At 43.9% G+C, this 23,735-nt stretch overlaps 1 protein-coding gene across 1 annotated transcript in view; it reads right to left on the bottom strand.

Moving 5' to 3' along the window:
- Positions 1-23,735, bottom strand: part of LOC144590961 (pecanex-like protein 1) — a gene marked incomplete at its 3' end in the record, with an annotated part of 85,148 nt that overhangs the window by 17,127 nt on the left and 44,286 nt on the right. Inside the window, exons 8-13 of the mRNA XM_078395326.1 lie at positions 16,731-16,876; positions 14,573-14,666; positions 7,143-7,284; positions 2,408-2,544; positions 1,154-1,307; positions 1,047-1,079 (exon numbers count right to left, since the gene is read on the bottom strand). Coding sequence (XP_078251452.1) covers positions 1,047-1,079; positions 1,154-1,307; positions 2,408-2,544; positions 7,143-7,284; positions 14,573-14,666; positions 16,731-16,876 — 706 coding nt within the window. The remainder of the gene's footprint in view (positions 1-1,046; positions 1,080-1,153; positions 1,308-2,407; positions 2,545-7,142; positions 7,285-14,572; positions 14,667-16,730; positions 16,877-23,735) is intronic.

Raw genomic sequence — 23,735 nt, 5'->3', positions numbered from 1 at the left:
ATTATATGCCCACTATTTTTAAACACACCATGCCTGTGTAACACCTAATCGACAATACCTCAACGCATTATATAGATTCTGCATATTTACACTTCCCCATTTAATATTATCCTTTATAAATACCATCCATTAGACATGCCATGCACCATTATACACCTACATCATGTCTGTTGAATATCATCCACCACATTGTATGCTCAACTCATTCTATATATTTCATTACCCTCTCCTGCATCTCAGACTGATAGGCATCTGTCAGTTATGTTATGCCCGTGCACTGTAAACCCTTCCAGTCAACTAAACACAATATCTCGCCAGGTTTCTTCCCAATCTCAATTACATGCTCTTTGTTTCACAATCTGACCCCACCCATTTTAAAGACTAGAAGCGTAGTGTACCAGTGGCAGGATTGTGGGGTTGTGGTGGATGGAGACAGGAAGTCTCTATGATGGCTCCTGAAGGAATCTGTTCATCCTGAGTTCACAATCCCATGCATTATTGGAACAAACTTAAGAACAAATTCTACACGGTGTACTGGTGAAGCATAACAATATTTTAACCAAGTCTTCCTGGAGACTTGGTTCCGTCAACCCAGCGAGTCTACCTTCGATAATTACATGGGAAATAGCTGCATTCCTACATGGCACTGCAAGAGCATTAAATCAGTGAGAGATAGAGAGTGTGTGTGTGTGTGTGTGTGTGTGTGTGTGTGTGTGTGTGTGTGTGTGTGTGTGTGTGTGTGTGTGTGTGTGTGTGTGTGTGTGTGTGTGTGTGTGTGTGTGTGTGTGTGTGTGTGTGTGTGTGTGTGTGTGTGTGTGTGTGTGTGTGTGTGTGTGTGTGTGTGTGTGTGTGTGTGTGTGTGTGTGTGTGTGTGTGTGTGTGTGTGTGTGTGTGTGTGTGGTTATCACCACCACTCAGCAGCAGCAAGGTGCTGTCTTGGGAAGATAGGGCAAGAAAGTTGAAATCACTTGGGGCTTCCTTCATTTAAACAGTGTATCAATGCCTTTTCAGGCTTTGGCCCATCTAGTACCGTTTTCATAACTCACGTGCACAGGTGAAGCAGGATCAGGTTGAGCACTCTGAAACAGAAGAGAAGAGGAGTCAGGAGCTGCAATAATTGGTCTTCTCGAATGAAGGACAGAACATCACTTACCTTTAACAGGGAATACTGACAGCTGGCAATAACCAGGCAGAAGCATAAGACCGAGATGTCCTTGAAAAATCCTTGGTTAAGAAGGCTGAATCCAAGAAGGGCAACAAGGACGGCCAAGGAAACCGATAACACGTTTTCCCCAATCTCCTGATTCCTGTAAAAGTACAGCAGTGCAAGTATTCAAGTGCTGTTTCCGAATTATCTTTAAGGGAGATTCTGTGTCCATTGCCATAAACATGCAAGAGCTCCGGTCATTCTGAGTATCTAGAGTGATGGCTGTGTTATGGTAGCTCTGGAAAGGAATCTCAGCAAGGAATGTGGCAGGTGGTTCTCTCATGACCTGGCACATCACAGAATTTGCGAGATGCAAAGGTCGCTGAACCTGCTGATTGTTTCAAACCACACAGGGGACAATTGAGGCACACCTTGGAGGCAGAGTCCATGAACTGATCTCAATTGAAGTAGAATTCAGCAAAACCAAAGAGGCACGAGCTGGGGGTATTATTTAATATAATGTAAGGGAGTTACATCAGTAAATAATCGCAGGAGCTCCTGTTCAACAAAATCTCACCAAGGAAGAATTTATACACTTTTAAACATGCAAGTAAGAATCAGGATATATCTGAAATATGAAAGATCGTACGCTGAAGGGCAACAAACAACAAGAACACTTCAGAGGAATTCTCTGAGGAAAGAGATGAGAAAAGAGTAATGAGATTGATGGACTTGGGGATTAGTGGTGGTGACTGAGTGGGTAGAGGCATTTGAGTGAGTGAAATTGAGCAACCTTTTATTCATGGTGGGTGGACTGAGTAGAATGAAGAATCTATTTGGAATGGGTGACTAAATGGAGTGGAGGAATGAGCAAGGGGATTGAGTGGGGGGATTAACTGGACCCTGGAAGGAGGTGGAAATGGATTATAAAGAAATGAGAAATCTGGGGTCTTCAGAGATGATCTTACTGAATTTTATAGAGCATTGTGAAATTGGTGGCTTTCTAGAAACTTGCTTTCTGTTAATTCCTATTCTAAGTACATGAAGTTGGAAGTTTACATTGATAAATTCAGGACAGATATCAGGAACATATAAATACAAAGAATAGTCAATGCCTTCAATGCCAGTAAATGAGAAGAAGAGGTGAAATGAAAAGAATAGAAAAACTAGGAACAATAGAATGCTGCAGTGGTAATAATGTTGCAAGTCGCCACAAAGTTTAACTGTTCCAAAAGCAATTTAAAAAAAAAAATCCTTTACCTGTCAAGTAAAGTTAACAAAGCCAGACGATCATAATGAATCCCCATCCACTTGCCGGGTAAGATCCAAAACCTGTAAGACTGTCTGCAGCTCGATTTTTCATCTACTTTAACAGCCGATTTACGATCCCCAGTTCCCTATAAACATGAATGGAAATGTATATCTCAAACATTAAATCAGAACAACCAACTAAAACACACATATGCAATTGTTCTGCCCTATGCGAAGAAGCTGTTTTCTCCAGACAGTAAAATATAAAACTAAGGATGGTGGTCTTAGGGATGAGATGTGAAGTAGTGTCTTTACTTAGAGCATTATGAACCTTTACAGCTCTATTCGATATGTTGTGAATGATCATTTGATGGATATAAAACAAAATTGATGTCAATAAAGTTTAAGGGCTTACGCTATCAAGGAATATGAGCAAAAAAGGAGTGCTACTAGAAGAATTCAGCAGATCAGGCATAATCTGTGGAGGAAAATGGTTAGTTGACAGTGACTGGAATGGAATTGATCGTCAAGCAACAGATCTCACAATTGATAGGAATTGGAGGGTTAACTTGTGTCCCAGGCACAAATCTATATCTTTATATTAAAACTCTAGTTTGTTTGTTCCTGAACTACAGCCAAAATGGTGCACGATAGCGCGACAATTTTAGGCCCACCTTACTCACCGTCGTCCCTTTGGTGCTAATGGAAGACATTTCATTGAAATCGGTGTTATATTTTAAAAGTTATTCACATTTAAAAGTTTAAATCTGTCTCCTAGGGAGGGAGGGAGGGAGGGGGGTGGAGGGAGGGGGGGAGGGTGGAGGGAGGGGGGGAGGGTGGGGGGAGGAGGGAGATGAAGTGGAGAGAGGGAGAGGGGGAGGGGGAGGGGAGTGAGGGGGGGAGGGGGGAAGGAGAGGGTGCTGCACCAATGCAGGAGAGGTTTGGGCCCAAGGGTCCACTTGGTCTAGTATATATATATATATATATATATTACATTTTATATATTATATTTTATTATATTACTAAAACGCTCATATTTTATATGTTTATATGTATATACACACACACACACACACACATGTATGTATATATATATATATATTTAGTATGTTCCCGACATACAGCCTAAACAGTACACGATAGTGCGACAATTTTAGCACCACCTTAATCACCATTGTCTTGTGGTTTAAATGGTTGTTATATTTTAGATTTTTTAAAACTTTTTAAACTTTAAAAATCACCTAAAGTTTAAAAAATCACTTTTCCATTTCCACTGGCTGTCAACAGCATTCAATGTCCCAATGGGACCCACCCGAGTGACGGCAGTGGCGGCCAATGAGGGGGGCCTCCTTTTTCCACCTTTTCTCTCATCAGCCGCGTTCGACATTACAATGGGTTTGCCCAAAATGGCCACCGGGGGCGGGACCCGCCAGAGTGACAGGAGTGGCGGCCAATGAAAGGGGGGGGGGCTGTTGAGCCGTCGCTCTGAAACTTTAACAAATGCATTCCCCCCACCCCCACCAGGAGGACCGGCGCCCATCCCGGCATGCCTGATCTACTTCCCATGGTGCAGAGGGTCGCCGCCGAGCTGCCGCAGCATGAGAGCTTTCCACTCAACGGGACCACGGCTCACTCTGGCTGCCAAAATGGCCGCCCGGGGCTGGGGTGTGTGGCTCCCTCTCCCCTTTACTCTCCCCCCTCACCTGCCCACAGCCCCGGAGGACACTCCCCGGTCGGCAATGGGTCCACGGATCGTCAGTTGGGGGAGGGCTGCCGGGCCCGCAGGAGAGGCTTGCACCCAAAGAGATTGCCGCGCCCACCGAAGATTGTTGCCGGGCCCACAGGAGAGATTTAAAAATCACTTTTTAAACTGTAATACTTACGTAAGATGGCTGCCGACCACTTTTTAAACTTTAATACTTACGTAAGATGGCTGCCGATCACTTTTTAAACTTTAATACTTACGTAAGATGGTCGCCGCACAGTTGGGGGAGGGTTGCTGCCTGAGGGGTGCGGTACCCGCATGCGTGACTGGAGTGGCGGCCAATGAGGGGGGGTTGAGGAGAGCTGCTGCTGGCCCCAGGAGAGGTTTGCACGGAGGGTTGTCGGGCTCGCAGGAGAGATTTGGGCCCAACGGGTCCACGCCCAGCTATACTTTACTAACCTTCTTGTGAAAATTTCAATCATGCAAGTTCTGTTTTGTTACCACTGCAAGTGCCTATTAACTTTTCCCCTAATAATTTTTCCTAAAAGCTTCCTCACCATCAAAGTTAATAGCACTCGCATGCTGCCAGACAATTCCTTGAAACCCTTTTGTTAACATTTTGAATTATCCATTCGCAGTGGACATAAGTGCTGTAGGACATATTACTAAATTAAAGGTGATACATAAATGCAAGCTGTCGTTTTTCTAAGCAGTTAGGGGGCTGTAAGAAAGATTAGTGATATCTGTTCAAGAGAGGTAGCATGAACAAACATATTTCTCCTGCACTTTAGTATGAGTTCCATAAAAATGATTACTTTAGACTTTAGAAATATAGCGCAAAAGCAGGCCCTTCGGCCCACCAGGTCAGCGCCAACCAGCGATCACCCTGTCCATTAGCATTATACTACTCACAAGGGACAATTTACAATTTTATCGAAGCCAATTAATGTACAAATCTGTACGTCTTTGGATGTGGGAGGAAACTGGAGCACCTGGAGAAAACCCACGCGGTCACAGGGAGAACGTACAAACTCCGTACAGACGGCATGCGTAGTTGGGATCGAACCCGGGTCTCCGACGCTGTAAGGCAGCAACTCTCCCATTGCATCACTGTGCATTTTACACATTACAAATCCGGAATTAACCAGAATTCTGCATTAGGAATATTTGATTTGATGACAGAGAAAATAAGGGAGCCTGGTGGTACACCATACAATCATTAATTAAAAGCTCCTTGTTGATGACAACCTACCATAGGGGGACTCAATCGCAACATGGGAGGTCCCCAGGTTATGACAAGGTTCTGTTCCTGAGAACTATTCCTAACCCAAACTGTTTTTAAGTCGAATGAACAGAAACGGTGTGTGGGAGACGATCCCTGACACGACTGTGGTGGGAAAGCGGGCAGGTGTCGGTGCGGGAAGGGCAGCCGTCAACTGCTCAGTGAGCCTGCTCAGTAATTCCCAGATCTGGTCAGCTCAACCCAGCCCGATTGTTGAGGCTCAGGGAAGAGAAAATATGTAGAAAAGCCCTGTTCCCACCCAGCGAAAGAAGCCAGCAGCCCCACAGCAGCCGACAAATCCATTCCCATGGTCACCCAAGTGTCCCAAGCACTCGTTTGTGTGTACAGGGTGTCCAGAAGTCGGCCGTTTGTAACCCAGCAAGGAACTGTAAAGTGTCTAGATATTTCACATCGCTCACTTTTTAAAATTTTAATCGACCAGCGTAAATCGATTGTCAATTTGCTATCACTTGTTTCACATGAATGTTCAAAGTCAAAACAGCCATGCCACTGATTAGGTGATGACAGGCTCCTGTTTTGAAAGCCAAGGGATTGGAAGGAGACAGTAAATTGGAGTAAATAAAGATGCAGAAGGACCAGATATTCGACAATAATGGTACTGGAAATCTGGGCTTCATAAATGGAGTACAAATGCAAGGATATTACCTTCGCCTATGATTGAACTGAAGCTGGTTAGGCTACAATTGGAGCACTGCATTCAGACCACAAGAAAGATGCAAAACTCCCGGGGAGGATGTTGAAAACATTTACTGGAATGTCCCAGAGGATGTCAGATTTCTGCTGCAAGGTTAGACTGTAGTGTTGAATCTCCCCTTTAGGAAAGTAGGTTAAAGAGTGATTTTCTTCGCAGTATCAAGACTGGGTAAATTGAAAACCTGCTGGGCCCAATTCAAAGCAATGGCAAAAGACACAGAGGGATGCAAGAAGAAAAATATTTGCTGTATAGTGAGTAGTTATGATCTGAAGTGTAAGAAAATAACTGCAGATGCTGGTACAAATCGAAGGTATTTATTCACAAAATGCTGGAGTAACTCAACAGGTCAGGCAGCATGATCTGAAAGTCATTATCAATAGGTTTGGTGGAAAGTGAGTCAATCAGGGCAATCAAAATTAAATTGGATATGTATTTGAGATAAAATAGTTTGCAGGACTATGGGTAAAGAGGAAGAGAATGGAACTGAATATATTGCTACATAAAGAGCCAAATAGCCTTTTCCTGTGATTTCCTGCTCTTACTATTCTGCAAAACACTACTAGTGCTGGAATTGCTAACAGAACAGATAAAGGGGCAGACAACATTTGACAAAAGGGACAGCGTTCGATGTGACAGACAGCATTTACCAGCACTCACAGCATTCAACAGAACAGAGAGTGTTCAACGCAACAAACCGTTTTTAAGGGGGGAGGTAGCATTTAACAGGACAGAGAGCATTCCACAGGATAGACAGTGTTCAACAGGTCAGACAATATTCATGGAAATGACAACGGACCAACATTTCAGCCCAACTGACCTGCTGCGTTTCAGCGTGTATGGTACTTCTCTTTTAAAGGATTTTTAGAGTTGAGAGAAGAGATTCTGAGTTGTGAAAGACTGCCGTAACTCTACACAATCAGAACTACACTGATACAACAATGTCCCGGCAAATGTCCGCCTTCACCTATGCAAATCTATTCCAGTTACTTTCAATCAACTCTACATGATACTTGCCAATGACTTGGGCATCCCTTGAACTCACCTGCCGTGCCTCCGAATATCTTCTAATTTGCATCCTCCGTAAAATAACCGGCTGGTGTCTAGGGCATGGCTCATCTGCGGTTTCCTCTGCCCCGTTCTGTCCATCACCTGAAGCGTAACTGGGAGAGTGGGACTGATGATCCCTGTGGTGAAAAAGACGGTGAGATCTTATGCTATCTAAATGCCTATTGTCATTTGAAGTTGGGTCAAAACACAATCAATTTTTTGGCATTAAAAGGTTGCACGTTGAAGCAGACTCAGAAAAAAGAAACAGGATTTTATTTGGACAGACTAGATCAGGTCATGACTTTATAGAGTTATATTGCCTGTTGTGGAATTTGCCTGCAATGAGGTGATGTTGTTAAGTTGTGAGTAACCCTTCAGAATTAAGAAAGAGAGGAATCGTCAATTACAAAGCCAACAGAAGAGAAGCAGACAGAACCATGAGCTCTGCCAGAGGTTAGATGCTTATACACAAAGCACAGAGAGAGGACATTCACATCTCATGTTCTATGCCAGGAGTTCAAAAGAGATGTCACATTAATTCATTTCTCTGAGCTTTCTTCATCAACAATTTATCTAATTCTTACCTGAACGTTACTGTAAAGTTTGCTATCAGTCTCATTTTTGCAGTGTGTTAATAGACACAAATCACTAAAACTTCAACAATCCACCATATGACCTGTTATAAATCGCAAATATTTGGCATCTGGTTCACCAGGTAATGTTTGGTGCATTTCCTTCTGATTCACAGGGTCCTCAGTTCCCACCTTCCTATCTCACTTGTTTGGACTTGATTCCAGTGTTCCCTTTCTATTCACCAGTGCCCTCGTGCATGTAACCCCTTCTATTCACCAGTGCCCTCGTGCATGTAACCCCTTCTATTCACCAGTGTCCTCGTGCATGTAACCCCTTCTATTCACCAGTGTCCTCGTGCATGTAACCCCTTCTATTCACCAGTGCCCTCGTGCATGTAACCCTTTCTATTCACCAATGCCCAGTTTCTATGTTTTTCTTTGACTCACTGGGGCTCCAGTTCCTCTGTTAATCTCTACTCACTGGGCCTTGGTTCCTCAGTTCTCCTACTCCCAGGGGCCCCGGTTGCAGTGCTACCCTTCTATTCACCAGGCCCCAGTTCTTAGGTTCCCTTCTACTCGCTGGGGCCCAGTTCCAGTGGTACCCTTCTAATCACCAGGCCTTGGTTCCTCTGTTCCTTTCTACTCGCTGGGCCCCTTTTCTCATGTTCCCCTTCTACTCACTAGGGTCCCGGTTATAGTGTCCAATTCTACCACTGGGGTCCCAGTTTCTGTGTTCCACTGCTACTCACCAGGGCCCCAATTCCCACTTCCCTTTAAAAATCATCGGTGTCCCTATTCAATGGAATAGGGTCCCCTTTTTCGGTCTCCATTTAAAACGACCGCATTCACTGGGAAATCTATTGTAATACGGTGTAGCATCTAAGAAAAAAAGTGAATTAAAGGTGTGTTGGGATATTAATAGAAATTTCATCCGATAGTCTGGAAGATGCGCTAATGCAGCACCAATGACATTCTGAGTTTGCTAGATTATCAGAGTTTTACTCAATACCCTCACTGCAACTCTCTCTTTTGGCAATCATATTAAATCCATCTCCACTGATTACTGCCCCCCCCCCCCCCCCCCCCCAGGCAGTGATTAGTTCTTCTTTTCTATTTCATTAATCACTGCATGATTTTGAAATCCCCTGGATTTGCCCAACCTTCCGGAAGCGCCACGAGTATAGTTCTCCTCGCAACGTGCCCCTCTCTCCATGCAAAAGATCTTGTCATGGTCATGTCCTGAAAATCCACAACACAAATGCCAAGTGAAGCCAGATTACAGAGAGGCAGCTCGAGTACAGTCCACAGAGACAATTTCCCAGAGAAAGTGGAGAACACTGGGACAGTCCAGTGACAGTCCAGTGACAGTTCCCTTCCCCCACAGATGATTGAGATGACTCACTCCGCAGCAAATAAGCACAAACCAAGCCAGGATTTCAGGTAATGATCGTTTTGGAAATAATCCTCGGAAACTGGATGTGCTGGCCGATATCTATTCATCCATCACTGTGACGTAAACAGAATTTTTGGTTGTTACTTCATTTTTCTGTGCTGTGGGACCATTTTACGTGCAATTTGCCGCAGTTTCCCCTGCAGTACCACAGTGACTGCACTTCAGAAGTGCTTTATTTGCGGCAAAGTTCTTTAGACCATCCTTGGGACAGGATAGGTATTCTTATTAATGCAAGATATTCCTTCGTTTTCCAAATAGCTTTATAAATAACTAAATTAAATGTTCAAGTCCATTTATATATAAAATATGCAAGATCAGTAGGATTTTTCAGAATCTATTTGAAATGTAATCAGAGTTTATATTTATATTCTGCTGCCTCCAAAATGTTTTCAAAATCCTTATTGTAATTGTTCCTAATGTTCCAGGTGGCAAGCTCCCATTATCTTAAATTCTTAACAGCTGCAGGTTTACAGGCACATTAGATGCAACAACAACAAAAATATACAAATTTACAATTTGTATTTTACAATTATAAAATATATTCTAAGTAAGCCAGATATTATAGTGTAAAAACCAAAGGATAGAGGACATAGTGCAAAGTATGTAGTGGTTTGGTGCTGAGGTGGGATTGCAATTAGGGTTGTGCAGGGTGGATTTTCCAAACTACAATCAGTTTGAAGACGGGTCCTGACCCAAAACGCCACTTATCCATGTTCTCCAGAGATACAATAGACAATAGACAATAGGTGCAGGAGTAGGCCATTCAGCCCTTCGAGCCAGCACCGCCATTCAATGCGATCATGAATGATCACTCTCAATCAGTACCCCGTTCCTGCCTTCTCCCCATACCCCCTCACTCCGCTATCCTTAAGAGCTCTATCCAGCTCTCTCTTGAAAGTATCCAACGAACTGGCCTCCACTGTCTTCTGAGGCAGAGAATTCCACACCTTCACCACTCTCTGACTGAAAAAGTTCTTTCTCATCTCCGTTCTAAATGGCCTACCTCTTATTCTTAAACTGTGGCCCCTTGTTCTGGACTCCCCCAACATTGGGAACATGTTTCCTGCCTCTAATGTGTCCAATCCCCTAATTATTTTATATGTTTCAATAAGATCCCCCCTCATCCTTCTAAATTCCAGTGTATACAAGCCTAATTGCTCCAGCCTTTCAACATACGACAGTCCCGCCATTCCGGGAATTAACCTAGTGAACCTACGCTGCACGCCCTCAATAGCAAGAATATCCTTCCTCAAATTTGGAGACCAAAACTGCACACAGTACTCCAGGTGCGGTCTCACCAGGGCCCGGTACAACTGTAGAAGGACCTCTTTGCTCCTTTGCCTGATTCACTGAATTACTGAATTACTCCAGCACCTTTTGTCTTTTTTTTTTGTAAACCAGCATCTGCAGTTCCTTGTTTCTACTGGTTCAAGAACCTGATGGTTGATGGGAGGAAACTGTCCTTGAACCTGGAGATAATGATTCTCAAGCTCAGGCAGCAGTGAGAAGGGAGCATGGCCAGGAGGTGTATACATTCCTTTGATGGTGATAAGGTCAATATCTATGATGGACCAGGCAATGGTCACCATTTTCTGCAGCCTGCTCCATTCCCAAATTTCCCAGTCTTATCCTATCTCACCACCATGGATCTGTGGCCCTGTAACTCACATCTCTTCATCTGCACATCCAAGTACTTTTGAAATCTGGCAAGGACTTTTTCCTCAACCCCCCTCTCCGGCAAATATTAGCAGCCCCTGTTACTCTTTGGGTGAAATAACTTGTCTCCTCCTTTCTCAATCAGTCCACCAATTACTTTGCATCAATGCCACCTTATATTTGATACCACTGTGAAGGGAAGTAGATCCTCTCCTATTTCTGCTTTCTAGTCCCCATATTATTTAAAAAACTTCAATTAAATTTCTCAGCACCTATTCGAACGTAAACAAAATGTTAGGCATTATAGAAATGCAGGTTCATCCTTTCTTTTCCCCATCCCTTCAATTGTGAGACACTGATCTTGGACTGGACAGTCGGATTATCCAGTCATTCCTCAGAACCAAAATTTTCCTGTACTGATAACATCCTATTTAAGGCACATTTCTGTAACGTGCAAAACGCACGGAGTGGTGAAAGGCAGAAGTAGGAAAGGCTAACATTTTTTTTTAATGACTGATTTACTTTGAACAATGTTATCAATTAATCAATTAATCAATTAATGCTTTATTCATCAATTAATGCTTTATTCATCAATTAATGCTTTATTCATCAATTAATGCTTTATTTTGCTCAGTTGGTGGTAAACTGTGAATTGATGAGGACACACTGCCCTCTAGTGACTAGTGTGAGGTTGGAATATTCCTGTAATTATTTCCTCTTGTTGACTGCACCAATAAGTTACATTTCTATAGTTCTGGACTTCCCAGGGCATTTTTCAATACAACCGTAGAATTTTCACATTGCACGAGAGGATAACCAAAATTTTATAAAAACATCATTCAAACAGCATAGTTCGGAGAGATAGTCAAAACCTTTTTTTCCCAGGTTGGAGATGTCAAAGACGAGAGGGTATAGAAACTAGAGGGTAAAGTTTTAAGGTGAGAGGAGCAAAGTTTAAAGGAAATATGCAAGGTAACTTTTTTTTTTTACACAGAGGATGGTGGGTACTTGGAACATGCTGCCAGTGGTGGCGGTGGAGGCAGATACGACAGTGGCAGCAAGATTTAGAGACAGGGGCTGCTACTAGATATCAGCAGAGTAGGCACTCAGCAGGCAGTCACTCTCACACTTCGAGATTAGTGAAATAGCAGAAGTGCAGAGGCAGTTATGGGTTCAGTCCATGTTTGATTTCATTGATCAGTTTACTGAGGACAAGAATTGGGTCGCCATGTCACACCTGTGAGAGGCATTGGCAAGGCCACATTTGGAGTACCTTGTACAGTTCTGGTTGCCCTGCTACCCAAAAAAAGTCACAAAAATGTAAAGGATGTAAAAAAATATGTACAAGGCTGTTCCTGGGTCTGGGTTATAACGAGAGGCTGGAAAGCCTGGGTCTATATTTCCCTGCAGCAAACAAGACTGAGGTGAGTCCTTATAGAGGTGTATAAATTCATGAGGGGGCATAGTTAAAGTGAATAGCTACAATCTTTTCCCCAGGGCAGGAGCGTTTAAAACTAGAAGGCATAGATTTAAGCGAGAGGGGAATGATTTAAAATGGAAGAGAGGCAACCTTTGCATATAGAGGGTGGTGCACATATGCAACGAGCCGTCAGGGTGTGATAGAGGCAGCTACAATTACAACATTGAAAACATTGAAATTTGGTTAGGAAAGGTTTCGAGCAGGGATGTCAAACTACCAGCCCGCGGGCCGCATCTGACCCGCAAAGGGGTCGAATCCGGCACGCAGGATGATTTTGGAGAAAAAAAGTATATTCGCAACCATTTATGATGTATCTGTACGGCAGCCGTTCTCTCTCTCTCTCGCTGCTCTCTCTCTCTCTTTCTCGCCGCTCTCTCTCTCTCTTGCTGCTCTCTCTCTCTCTCTCGCTGCGCTCTCTCTCTCTCGCCGCTCTCTCTCTCTCTCTCCCCGCTCTCTCTCCCGGGACAGGCCATGCGGTGACGCGGGGCGGGAAGGGGCCGCGCCGGGGAAGGTGGAGAATCTCAGCGTTGTTGTGGAAGTGCCTGGGCTGCCGCCACCATGGACCTGAGACCCAGGTGAGTGCGTGGATAGAGGCTGGTGGGATGTCGCCGCACTGTGAATGGGGCTGCAGCCAGCGATCCAAAATCTGAGCTGCTCTCCAGTGTGGGGGCTCTGGGTTTGGGTTAAGGTTAGGTGGGATGTGAAGACGTGCCAGTAGGTATGCGGGAACAGGGGAGAGAAAGGAGGTGGTGGTAAAGGAAGGGGTGGGAGAGCAGATGAGGGAAGGAAGGGTTTTTTAGGGATGAGGAAGGGAAGGGAGGGTGTCGAGGGAGGGGAGTGGGGGAGTAGGTGGTAAAAAAAGGAAGTAGGGAGGGAGTGGGTGAGGACGGGAGCAGATGAGAGAAGGAATGGTGTTTAGGGATCAGGTAAAGGAGGGGATTTAGGGACAAAGTAAGGAAAGAGAGGATGAAGTAAGGGAGGGGAGTGTGGGAATAGTTGGAAGGAAGAGGGATGAGAGAAGGGATAGGCTGAGGAAAGGGAGAGGGCAGGTGAGGGTGAGGGTAGAGAAGGACATGAGAGTTGAGGGGAGAGGATGTGGGGGAAGGAGGAAAGACATAAGGAGAAGGATGGGGAGCGGGGCCTTCAGGTAAGATGATGGACAGACCATCTTTCACCATGCCAAGTAGCTGCTGTTTGGCTGTTCACCACTCACTCAGCCCATTTTCGGCAAAACATAAACACTGTAGGAACACTATAAGATGGGGAACAGGCCATTTAACCCATTAAATCTACTTTGCCATTCAACCATGGCTGATCTATTTTCTCTCAACCACATTCTATTGTCTTCTTTCTCCCTGTAACCTAATCAAGACCTAGCAATCTCTGCCTCAAAAATACCCAATGTCTTGGCCTCCACTGCTGTCTGTAGCAATGAATTCCACAGATTCACCACCCATTGCTCCTCATCTCCATTTTGAATGTATGACCTTTCATTTTGATGCTGTGACCTCTGGTCCTAGACTCTCTTATTACTGAAAACATTATTTTCACATCCACTTTATCTTGGGCCTAGATACCAATCATAAAAGTAATGCTTGCAAGGCAATCTTCTTCATAAGAAACGAAATTCGTAATGTGAAACACTTTGTAGTTATAGCAGAGACTGAGACAGATGAGAGCAGGTTGAAAAAACGAAGACAACGAAAGCTGTGGGAGCACGCGAGCGCGTGTGTGCATTTGCACGCACAACTGATCCGGCCCGCATGAAGTCACATTTTGCCCATTCCGTCCCGTGACCTGAAATGAGTTTGTCACCCCTGGTTTTGAGGAATATTGGCCAGGTGCAGGCAAATGGGACTACTTGGTTAGACGACTTTGTCTGTACAGGTGAGTTGGGCTCAATGGTCTTTTTCCGTGCTGTTTACTCCAAAATCTAGGTGCCATACTTTTGTGCAATGTAATAATCAAGAAGAAAAGCCAACTAGAAAACGAGTAAGAAATAGAGCTGATGTGGAGTGCATACAGTTCTATTTCATTTTATAACCTGTTTCCCAGCCTCTCATTTACAATCTGCAATATAGCTCTTTTAACATTCTTTTATCCATTTTCCAAGATGGGCAAGAATACTTAGAGTCATTAATCTCTCGCTTTCTTGTAACTTAAAATTGAAGTATCTGTTTTTACAGAGAATGATCTGAGTTTACTGCAAATGTTACAACATTGTCAAATTTGTGGAATTATTGTGAAAAGTCAAACATACTTACCATGGACTTTGAATGTGTTCTGAACTTGTTGGATGATTCAATGAATTTTCAAAGCCTTGGCTCTTTGGACCAAATGTATATGACCTTACTTCCCCTTGGAACAAAATAAAACTGTATTTAGTGTTTGGCTAAAACAACATATGTTGTCCTACTTAATCTTAAAATCTTTTCCCTTGCTTTCAAATCCCTCAATGGTCTCAATGCTCCCTACCTCTGTAATCTCTTCTAGAACAGTCCAAGGAATAATCTGGCACCTCAGAACTTTGATGGTGCCAGGCTGGCAAATTCTCCAGACTATTGAAATTTAATACTTTGAATAAACCAACACACACTTTTAATTTGCCTGATTTTTAAGAGATACGCCATAGCTTTATAAACTTGTATAGGAAGGAACTGCAGATGCTGGTTTAAACCGAAGATAGACATAAAAAGCTGGAGTAATTCAGCGAGACTGGCAGCGTCTCTGGAGAGAAGGAATGGGTGACATTTCAGATTGAGACCCTTCTTCAGACTTCGTCTTCTGAAAAAGTGTCATGACCCAAAACATCACCCATTCATTCTCTCCAGAGATGCTGCCTGTCCCGTTGAGTTACTCCAGCTTTTTGTGTCTATCTTTAGCATTATAAACTTCCCCATCAACCAGGAGTTGAAAGGAGCTTGGGAATTGGGTCTCGGTGTGATAAAGGGAGAGTAGAAAACAAAACCAGGTGAGTCGGATTCTGAACCATCTGGATTTCAAAACAATAGGATCACAGATTATTGGAGTTTTACTGTACTTTAATGCCAGGAAACTTTCGCATTTGGCTGACCTCGATATCCTTCAGGTCATGGACCCCAGTCACAGAGACATGTCCCATTAATAGACTTCATTGACAGGGAAATCCACTGTTCCCAGGTTTGCCTCCTGCAAAGAATTCCTAATAAACGGGGTGCAACCCAGGCTCAAAAACTCGGGGAAAATTGCTATTCTTAACACTGAAAGCAGTGATTTCACCCCTCCTTACAAAAACTGCTGATTTATGCACACTCTTCTGATAATCCCTAATATGCATTAGAAACCTTACAGCCAAGAGTTAATTCATTTCTGGTCAGCAATACTAGATACACATGGCTACCATTTGCATTCACCCTTAGGTATTCAGTTCTATTGAACTAAATGCAATCCACAAGTCTTATGCGTAAGACTAAATATAGAATAACTAAGGCATAACGGGAAATGCATGAATTATTAACGATATAATTTAAATTCAACGCATGTTACAAATAACAAATATTTGGGAACAGTGTGACATTTCCTCTCCTTCCACGAAACATCTATTCTGTATTCCAAGTGAATGGTAGCTGGTATATTGGTTGAAAGCAAATCATTCAATGTCCTATACCTCAGGGAAACACTGGCAAGCACACAGCAGATGTAGAGGAGTTAAGAAGGACCCTCTTCCCAGTGTTCTCCCTGACATACCTGGAGCCCTGGGTATGTTTTGTAATTACTCTGGGTCATATCCAGTGAGTTCCCAGATGTCACTACCTCACAGGAAGGAATGGAAGGAAAGTAAGAAGCATTTCTGCTTGACTGTCTTGCAATTGCATCTCAGGGCTTGCTACGGATCCACCACCATTCCAATCAGAGAAGGGCATCACGAGCACCAAAATGTCTAAGAGAGAATCATGTGCTTACCCACCAAAAATGTGGCTCCTTAAATAGATATTTCCACAGCCATTACCTTACAGCAGAAAGGTTGATATTCTTTTATTTGGGAAATATGAATGAAGAGCAATTGTATTTCACATTTATCAATATTTGGTATAACAGTACATGGACGTATAATAAATCATCCAAATACAAATGCAACTACAGGCTGAACTGTTAAGTAGATGAAAAGAAAACAAAAGAGGTATGTTTGTAACATAGTTAGCAGCAAAATAAAATCTTTAAATGCTGGGTGAATTAGATAAAATGCACATTTGCTGATTTTTTTGTTGATTGCTTTTAAAATTACTGAAGCCATTTTCCAAAAATCCCAAACTCTTCTGATGAATGCTGCAGAAAGCTTGCATAGTGCATGTATCTGTATGCTGTTCTGTTGTTCAAATTAACTTTAATAAGCTGCACCCATCAGATCCATCGCTTGATTAATAATTTCTAAGAAATACTTACCCAGTTCATCAACAAAAATGTGTGTGGCGCCAATGGAGGTGTCATGATGTGATGAAGCATCGTGCCTTGGACTGCCACTTGGACATCCAATGCTGCTCAAGTGCAAAGAACCAGAGCGGTTCTGTATTTGTCCATTTTCCTGTGAGCTGTGAATAAACAAAACCATCAACAAATCCATCTAGACTTGCTATACTTTTTAAGAACCGCACGTAATATGGAAAAAATCTACGGTGCACGGGCTAAAGTTGAAAATGGCCAACTCCACTCCATAAGATACAAAATACCTTCACAAGGCACAGGATTTCTTTTTAAAGTGATGTTCGTAATACATTTTTGCTTGAGGTCTTTTCTCTGGAGAATGGAACTTTCACCTTGGTTGGCATTTTCTTTTAAACCCAGAATAGGCTGATGCAAAGCAGAACAAAGCATCTACAACATGTGTAGGAAGGAACTGCAGATGGTTTACACTGAAGATAGACACAAAATGCTCGAGTAACTCAGCGGGTAAGCAGCATCTCTGAACAAAAGGAATAGGTGATGTTTCGGGTCACGACCGTTCTTCAGACGAAAAGTCACCTATTCCTTTTCTCCAGAGATGCCACCTGACCTGCCAAGTTACTCCAACATTTTGTGTCTATCCTCAAAGCATTTACAGCATGTGCAATATGTCTTTGTATTCCTGTTTCAGACCTGAAACGTCACATGTAAGTAAGCATGCAGGTACAGCAGGTAGTGAAGAAAGCTAATGGCATGTTGGCCTTCATTACGAGAGGGTTTGAGTTTAGGTGCAAGGAGGTCCTACTGCAGTTGTGCAGGGCCCTGGTGAGACGCCACCTGGAGTATTGTGTGCAATTTTGGTCGCCTAATTTGAGGAAGGACATTATTGCTATTGAGGGAGTGCAGCGTAGGTTCACCAGGTTAATTCCCGGGATGGCGGGACTGACGAATGATGAAAGAATGGGTCGACAGGGCTTGTATTCATTAGAATTTAGAAGGATGAGAGGGGATCTTATAGAAACATATAAAATTCTCAAAGGATTGGACACGCTAGATGCAAGAAAAATGTTCCCGATGTTGGGGGTGTCCAGAACCAGGGGTCACAGTTTAAGAATAAGAGGTAGACCGTTTAGGTCTGAGATGAGGAAAATCTTCTTCACCCAGAAAGTTGTAAATCTGTGGAATTCTCTGCCTCAGAAGGCAGTGGAGGCCAATTCACTGGATGTTTTCAAGAGAGAGTTAGATTTAGCTCTTAGGGCTAAAGAAATTAAGCAATATGGGGAAAAAGCAGGAAAAGGGTACTGATTTTAGGTGATCAGCCATGATCATATTGAATGGCTCGAAGGGCCGAATGGCCTACTCCTGCACCTATTTTTCTATGTTCTATGTTCTCTATGTCCATTCCCTCCACTGTTGCTGCCTGTCCTGCTGAGTACCTCCAGCGCTTTGTGTTTTGCTCAAGATTCCAGCATCTGCAGTTCCTTGTGTTTTGGGTTTAAATCATATTTTGTGTTCATTAAGATATTTGTAATTTTAATATTACAACATATAGTAAGGAATTTCACCCACACTCTCAGGCATTGTCATTCATGCCTTTTGCTTTGTGTACACATCCCCTCCTCAATTTTTTTTCCTTTATCCATTTTCAGTTTTGTGGGTGTCACTAGTAAGGCCAGATTTTATTGCCCATCTTTCATTAACCTTGAGAAGGAGAAGGTCAGCTGGCACCTTGACGTCGGTCTGGTGAAGGTACTCCCACATTTTCAATTTATTCTGCCAGTGCCTTATCTAATCATTCATTGAAAAGGTACATCGCTGTAAAATCATTAGGACCAGTGTCGTGTCACAGGAAACAGACTCAAAATTCTTTCTGGATTGAATCATGATTTTGGACAAACTGATAAAATGGATTCTAACAGCAGCATAAAACTGGCATAATGGCATTTTATTAGGGCTGTCAAAATATAAATCACACAATTAAAGGGAAGTGTTAATTCTGGTGTCATTTACACTGTTAAACATACCAGAATATCAACATTTTTGAATGTTGCAAAGGAAAAAGATTATCTTTAATTTTGAATGACCCAAAGAAAAATGCTTTATTATAAAACTGACTTTTAATATTTGCACCTTGTTCATATCCCACTGTGGGAAGCATCCTTCTCCAGTCCCATAACTTACAACACTCTGGATTGATCCAGCTTTGAAAAGTCCGGGAGCAGAGCAAGGACGCCCGTTGGCTGAGCAGTAAAGTAAGTGCTAATCACAGTTGAACAGGCAGTTTAAAAAGAGCGCCAAAAGGAAGTAGTAGTCAATTTGAAAAGTCCGGGAGCAGAGCAAGGACGCCCGTTGGCTGAGCAGTAAAGTAAGTGCTAATCACAGTTGAACAGGCAGTTTAAAAAGAGCGCCAAAAGGAAGTAGTAGTCAATTTGAAAAGTCCGGGAGCAGAGCAAGGACGCCCGTTGGCTGAGCAGTAAAGTAAGTGCTAATCACAGTTGAACAGGCAGTTTAAAAAGAGCGCCAAAAGGAAGTAGTAGTCAATTTGAAAAGTCCGGGAGCAGAGCAAGGACGCCCGTTGGCTGAGCAGTAAAGTAAGTGCTAATCACAGTTGAACAGGCAGTTTAAAAAGAGCGCCAAAAGGAAGTAGTAGTCAATTTGAAAAGTCCGGGAGCAGAGCAAGGACGCCCGTTGGCTGAGCAGTAAAGTAAGTGCTAATCACAGTTGAACAGGCAGTTTAAAAAGAGCGCCAAAAGGAAGTAGTAGTCAATTTGAAAAGTCCGGGAGCAGAGCAAGGACGCCCGTTGGCTGAGCAGTAAAGTAAGTGCTAATCACAGTTGAACAGGCAGTTTAAAAAGAGCGCCAAAAGGAAGTAGTAGTCAATTTGAAAAGTCCGGGAGCAGAGCAAGGACGCCCGTTGGCTGCCCAGTGAGAAAAGTGCGAGTCTTTGGCTGCGAGTCTTCGGCGAGTAGGCTGAGGTGAGGAGGATACCATTGTTTTAAGCCAGAGCTGGTTATAGGCACAAGGTGATGGCGGAAAAGTTGGTGCGGTGTGTTTCCTGCAGGATGTGGGAAGACGGGGACATCGCGGGAGCTTCTGGGAGCTACACCTGCAAGAACTGTGTCCAGGTGCAGCTCCTGAAGGGACGTGTGGTGGAGTTGGAGAGGCAGTTGGATGACCTCAGGGCCATCCGGGAATGCGAGAGTTTCCTCGACAGGACCTATTGTGAGGCTGTCACGCCAAGGGTCCAGGTCGAGCGAAGGTGGGAGACTGTTTCCGGGGGGAGTGGACGTGGACTACAGGAGACCCCAGTGGCTGTGCCTATTGCAAATAGGTATACCCTCTTGGGAACTGTCGGGGCAGAAGACGTTTCCAGTCCGAGTGGCGGACCTGTTGGCAAGGATACTCGACAGGGGAGACCGAAGTCTGGAAGAGCCGTAGTGGTCGGTGACTCCATAGTCCGAGGGACGGACAGAAGATTCTGTGGCAGCAGGAGGGACTTGAGGATGGTCTGTTGCCTCCCTGGTGCCAGGGTTCAACACATCACAGACCGGCTTCAGAAAATCCTAGCGAGGGAAGGCGATCAACCTGAAGTCGTTGTGCACGTGGGCACGAATGACGTCGGGCGGAAGAGGAAGGAGGTGCTACAGCGGGAGTTTAGAGAGTTGAGAAAAACGCTGAGAAGTAGGACGTCGAAGGTAGTTATCTCTGGACTGCTACCGGTACCTCGTGCTGGTGAGGCCAGGAACAGAGAGATAGAGGGTATGAATTTATGGCTGAGGGACTGGTGCAGAGAGCAGGGATTTAGATTTCTGGACCACTGGGATCTCTTCTGGGCTAGGGGTGACTTGTACAAAAGGGACGGGTTGCATCTTAACAGCAGGGGGACAAACATTCTGGCAGGCAGGTTTGCTAGTGTGACACCTGTGGCTTTAAACTAAGTAGTGGGGGGGAGGGGTTAACAAATTGTGAATATGAAGATGAGGTAAAAGGGAATACAGGAGATATTGCAAAAGACTCTCGGAAGAATGGGAACAGAAGTTCTAGAGCGGAAAAGAAATTAAGGGCAGGGCCAATTGTGAACGATGTGAGAGGGGAGGTAAATACAGAAGTTAAAGTGTTGTACTTAAATGCGCGTAGTATAAAAAATAAAGTGGATGAGCTTGAGGCTCAGTTAGTCATGGGCAAGTATGATGTTGTAGGGATCACTGAGACATGGCTACAAGAGGACCAGGGCTGGGAACTGAATATTCAGGGGTACACAACGTATAGAAAAGACAGACAGGTGGGCAGAGGGGGTGGGGTTGCTCTGATGGTAAGGAATGATATTCATTCCCTTGCAAGGGGTGACATAGAATCAGGAGATGTTGAATCAGTATGGATAGAAATGAGAAATTGTAAGGGTAAAAAGACCCTAATGGGAGTTATCTATAGGCCCCCAAACAGTAGCCTCGACTTAGGGTGCAAGTTAAATCAGGAGATAAAATTGGCGTGTCAAAAATGTAATGCTACGGTGGTTATGGGAGATTTCAACATGCAGGTAGACTGGGAAAATCAGGTTGGAAATGGACCCCAGGAAAGAGAGTTTGTAGAGTGCCTTCGAGATGGATTCTTAGAACAGCTTGTACTGGAGCCTACCAGGGAGAAGGCAATTCTGGATTTAGTGTTGTGTAATGATCCTGATCTGATAAGGGGACTAGAGGTAAAAGAGCCATTAGGAGGCAGTGATCACAACATGATAAGTTTTACTCTGCAAATGGAAAGGCAGAAGGGAAAATCGGAAGTGTCGGTATTACAGTATAGCAAAGGGGATTACAGAGGCATGAGGCGGGAGCTGGCCAAAATTGATTGGAAGGAGGCCCTAGCAGGGAAGACGGTAGAACAGCAATGGCAGGTATTCCTGGGAATAATGCAGAGGTTGCAGGATCAATTTATTCCAAAGAGGTGGAAAGACTCTAAGGGGAGTAAGAGACACCTGTGGCTGACAAGGGAAGTCAGGGACAGCGTAAAAATTAAGGAGAGGAAGTATAACATAGCAAAGAAGAGTGGGAAGACAGAGGATTGGGACACTTTTAAAGAGCAACAAAAGTTAACTAAAAAGGCAATACGAGGAGAAAAGATGAGGTACGAGGGTAAACTAGCCAATAATATAAAGGAGGATAGCAAAAGTTTTTTTAGGTACGTGAAGAGGAAAAAAATAGTCAAGGCAAATGTGGGTCCCTTGAAGACAGAAGCAGGGGAATTTATTATGGGGAACAAAGAAATGGCAGACGAGTTAAACCGTTACTTTGGATCTGTCTTCACTGAGGAAGATACACACAATCTCCCAAATGTTCTAGGGGCTGGAGAACCTAGGGTGATGGAGGAACTGAAGGAAATCCACATTAGGCAGGAAATGGTTTTGGGTAGACTGATGGGACTGAAGGCTGATAAATCCCCAGGGCCTGATGGTCTGCATCCCAGAGTACTTAAGGAGGTGGCTCTAGAAATAGTGGAAGCATTGGAGATCATTTTTCAACGTTCTATAGATTCAGGATCAGTTCCTGTGGATTGGAGAATAGCAAATGTTATCCCACTTTTTAAGAAAGGAGGGAGAGAGAAAACGGGTAATTATAGACCAGTTAGTCTGACATCAGTGGTGGGGAAAATGCTGGAGTCAATTATAAAAGACGAAATTGCTGAGCATTTGGATAGCAGTAACGGGATCGTTCCGAGTCAGCATAGATTTACGAAGGGGAAATCATGCTTGACAAATCTACTGGAATTTTTTGAGGATGTAACTAGGAAAATTGACAAGGGAGAGTCAGTGGATGTGGTGTACCTCGACTTTCAGAAAGCCTTCGACAAGGTCCCACATAGGAGATTAGTGGGCAAAATTAGGGCACATGGTATTGGGGGTAGGGTACTGACATGGATAGAAAATTGGTTAACAGACAGAAAGCAAAGAGTGGGGATAAATGGGTCCCTTTCGGAATGGCAGGCAGTGACCAGTGGGGTACCGCAAGGTTCGGTGCTGGGACCCCAGCTATTTACGATATACATTAATGACTTAGACGAAGGGATTAAAAGTACCATTAGCAAATTTGCAGATGATACTAAGTTGGGGGGTAGTGTGAATTGTGAGGAAGATGCAATAAGGCTGCAGGGTGACCTGGACAGGTTGTGTGAGTGGGCGGATACATGGCAGATGCAGTTTAATGTAGATAAGTGTGAGGTTATTCACTTTGGAAGTAAGAATAGAAAGGCAGATTATTATCTGAATGGTGTCAAGTTAGGAGGAGGGGGAGTTCAACGAGATCTGGGTGTCCTAGTGCATCAGTCAATGAAAGGAAGCATGCAGGTTCAGCAGGCAGTGAAGAAAGCCAATGGAATGTTGGCCTTCGTAACAAGAGGAGTTATAGGAGCAAAGAGGTCCTTCTACAGTTGTACCGGGCCCTGGTGAGACCGCACCTGGAGTACTGTGTGCAGTTTTGGTCTCCAAATTTGAGGAAGGATATTCTTGCTATGGAGGGCGTGCAGCGTAGGTTCACTAGATTAATTCCCGGAATGGCGGGACTGTCGTATGTTGAAAGGCTGGAGCGATTGGGCTTGTATACACTGGAATTTAGAAGGATGAGGGGGGATCTTATTGAAACATATAAGATAATTAGGGGATTGGACACATTAGAGGCAGATAACATGTTCCCAATGTTGGGGGAGTCCAGAACAAGGGGCCACAGTTTGAGAATAAGGGGTAGGCCATTTAGAACGGAGATGAGGAAGAACTTTTTCAGTCAGAGGGTGGTGAAGGTGTGGAATTCTCTGCCTCAGAAGGCAGTGGAGGCCAGTTCGTTGGATGCTTTCAAGAGAGAGCTGGATAGAGCTCTTAAGGATAGCGGAGTGAGGGGGTATGGGGAGAAGGCAGGAACGGGGTACTGATTGATAGTGATCAGCCATGATCGCATTGAATGGCGGTGCTGGCTCGAAGGGCTGAATGGCCTACTCCTGCACCTATTGTCTATTGTCTATCTC

This window comes from Rhinoraja longicauda, unplaced genomic scaffold (assembly GCF_053455715.1).
Source record: "Rhinoraja longicauda isolate Sanriku21f unplaced genomic scaffold, sRhiLon1.1 Scf000429, whole genome shotgun sequence".
NCBI classification, from domain to species: Eukaryota; Metazoa; Chordata; class Chondrichthyes; order Rajiformes; family Arhynchobatidae; genus Rhinoraja; species Rhinoraja longicauda.
The sequence above is the reverse complement of the archived record's forward strand: the minus strand, read 5'-3'. Positions and strand labels throughout refer to the sequence as shown.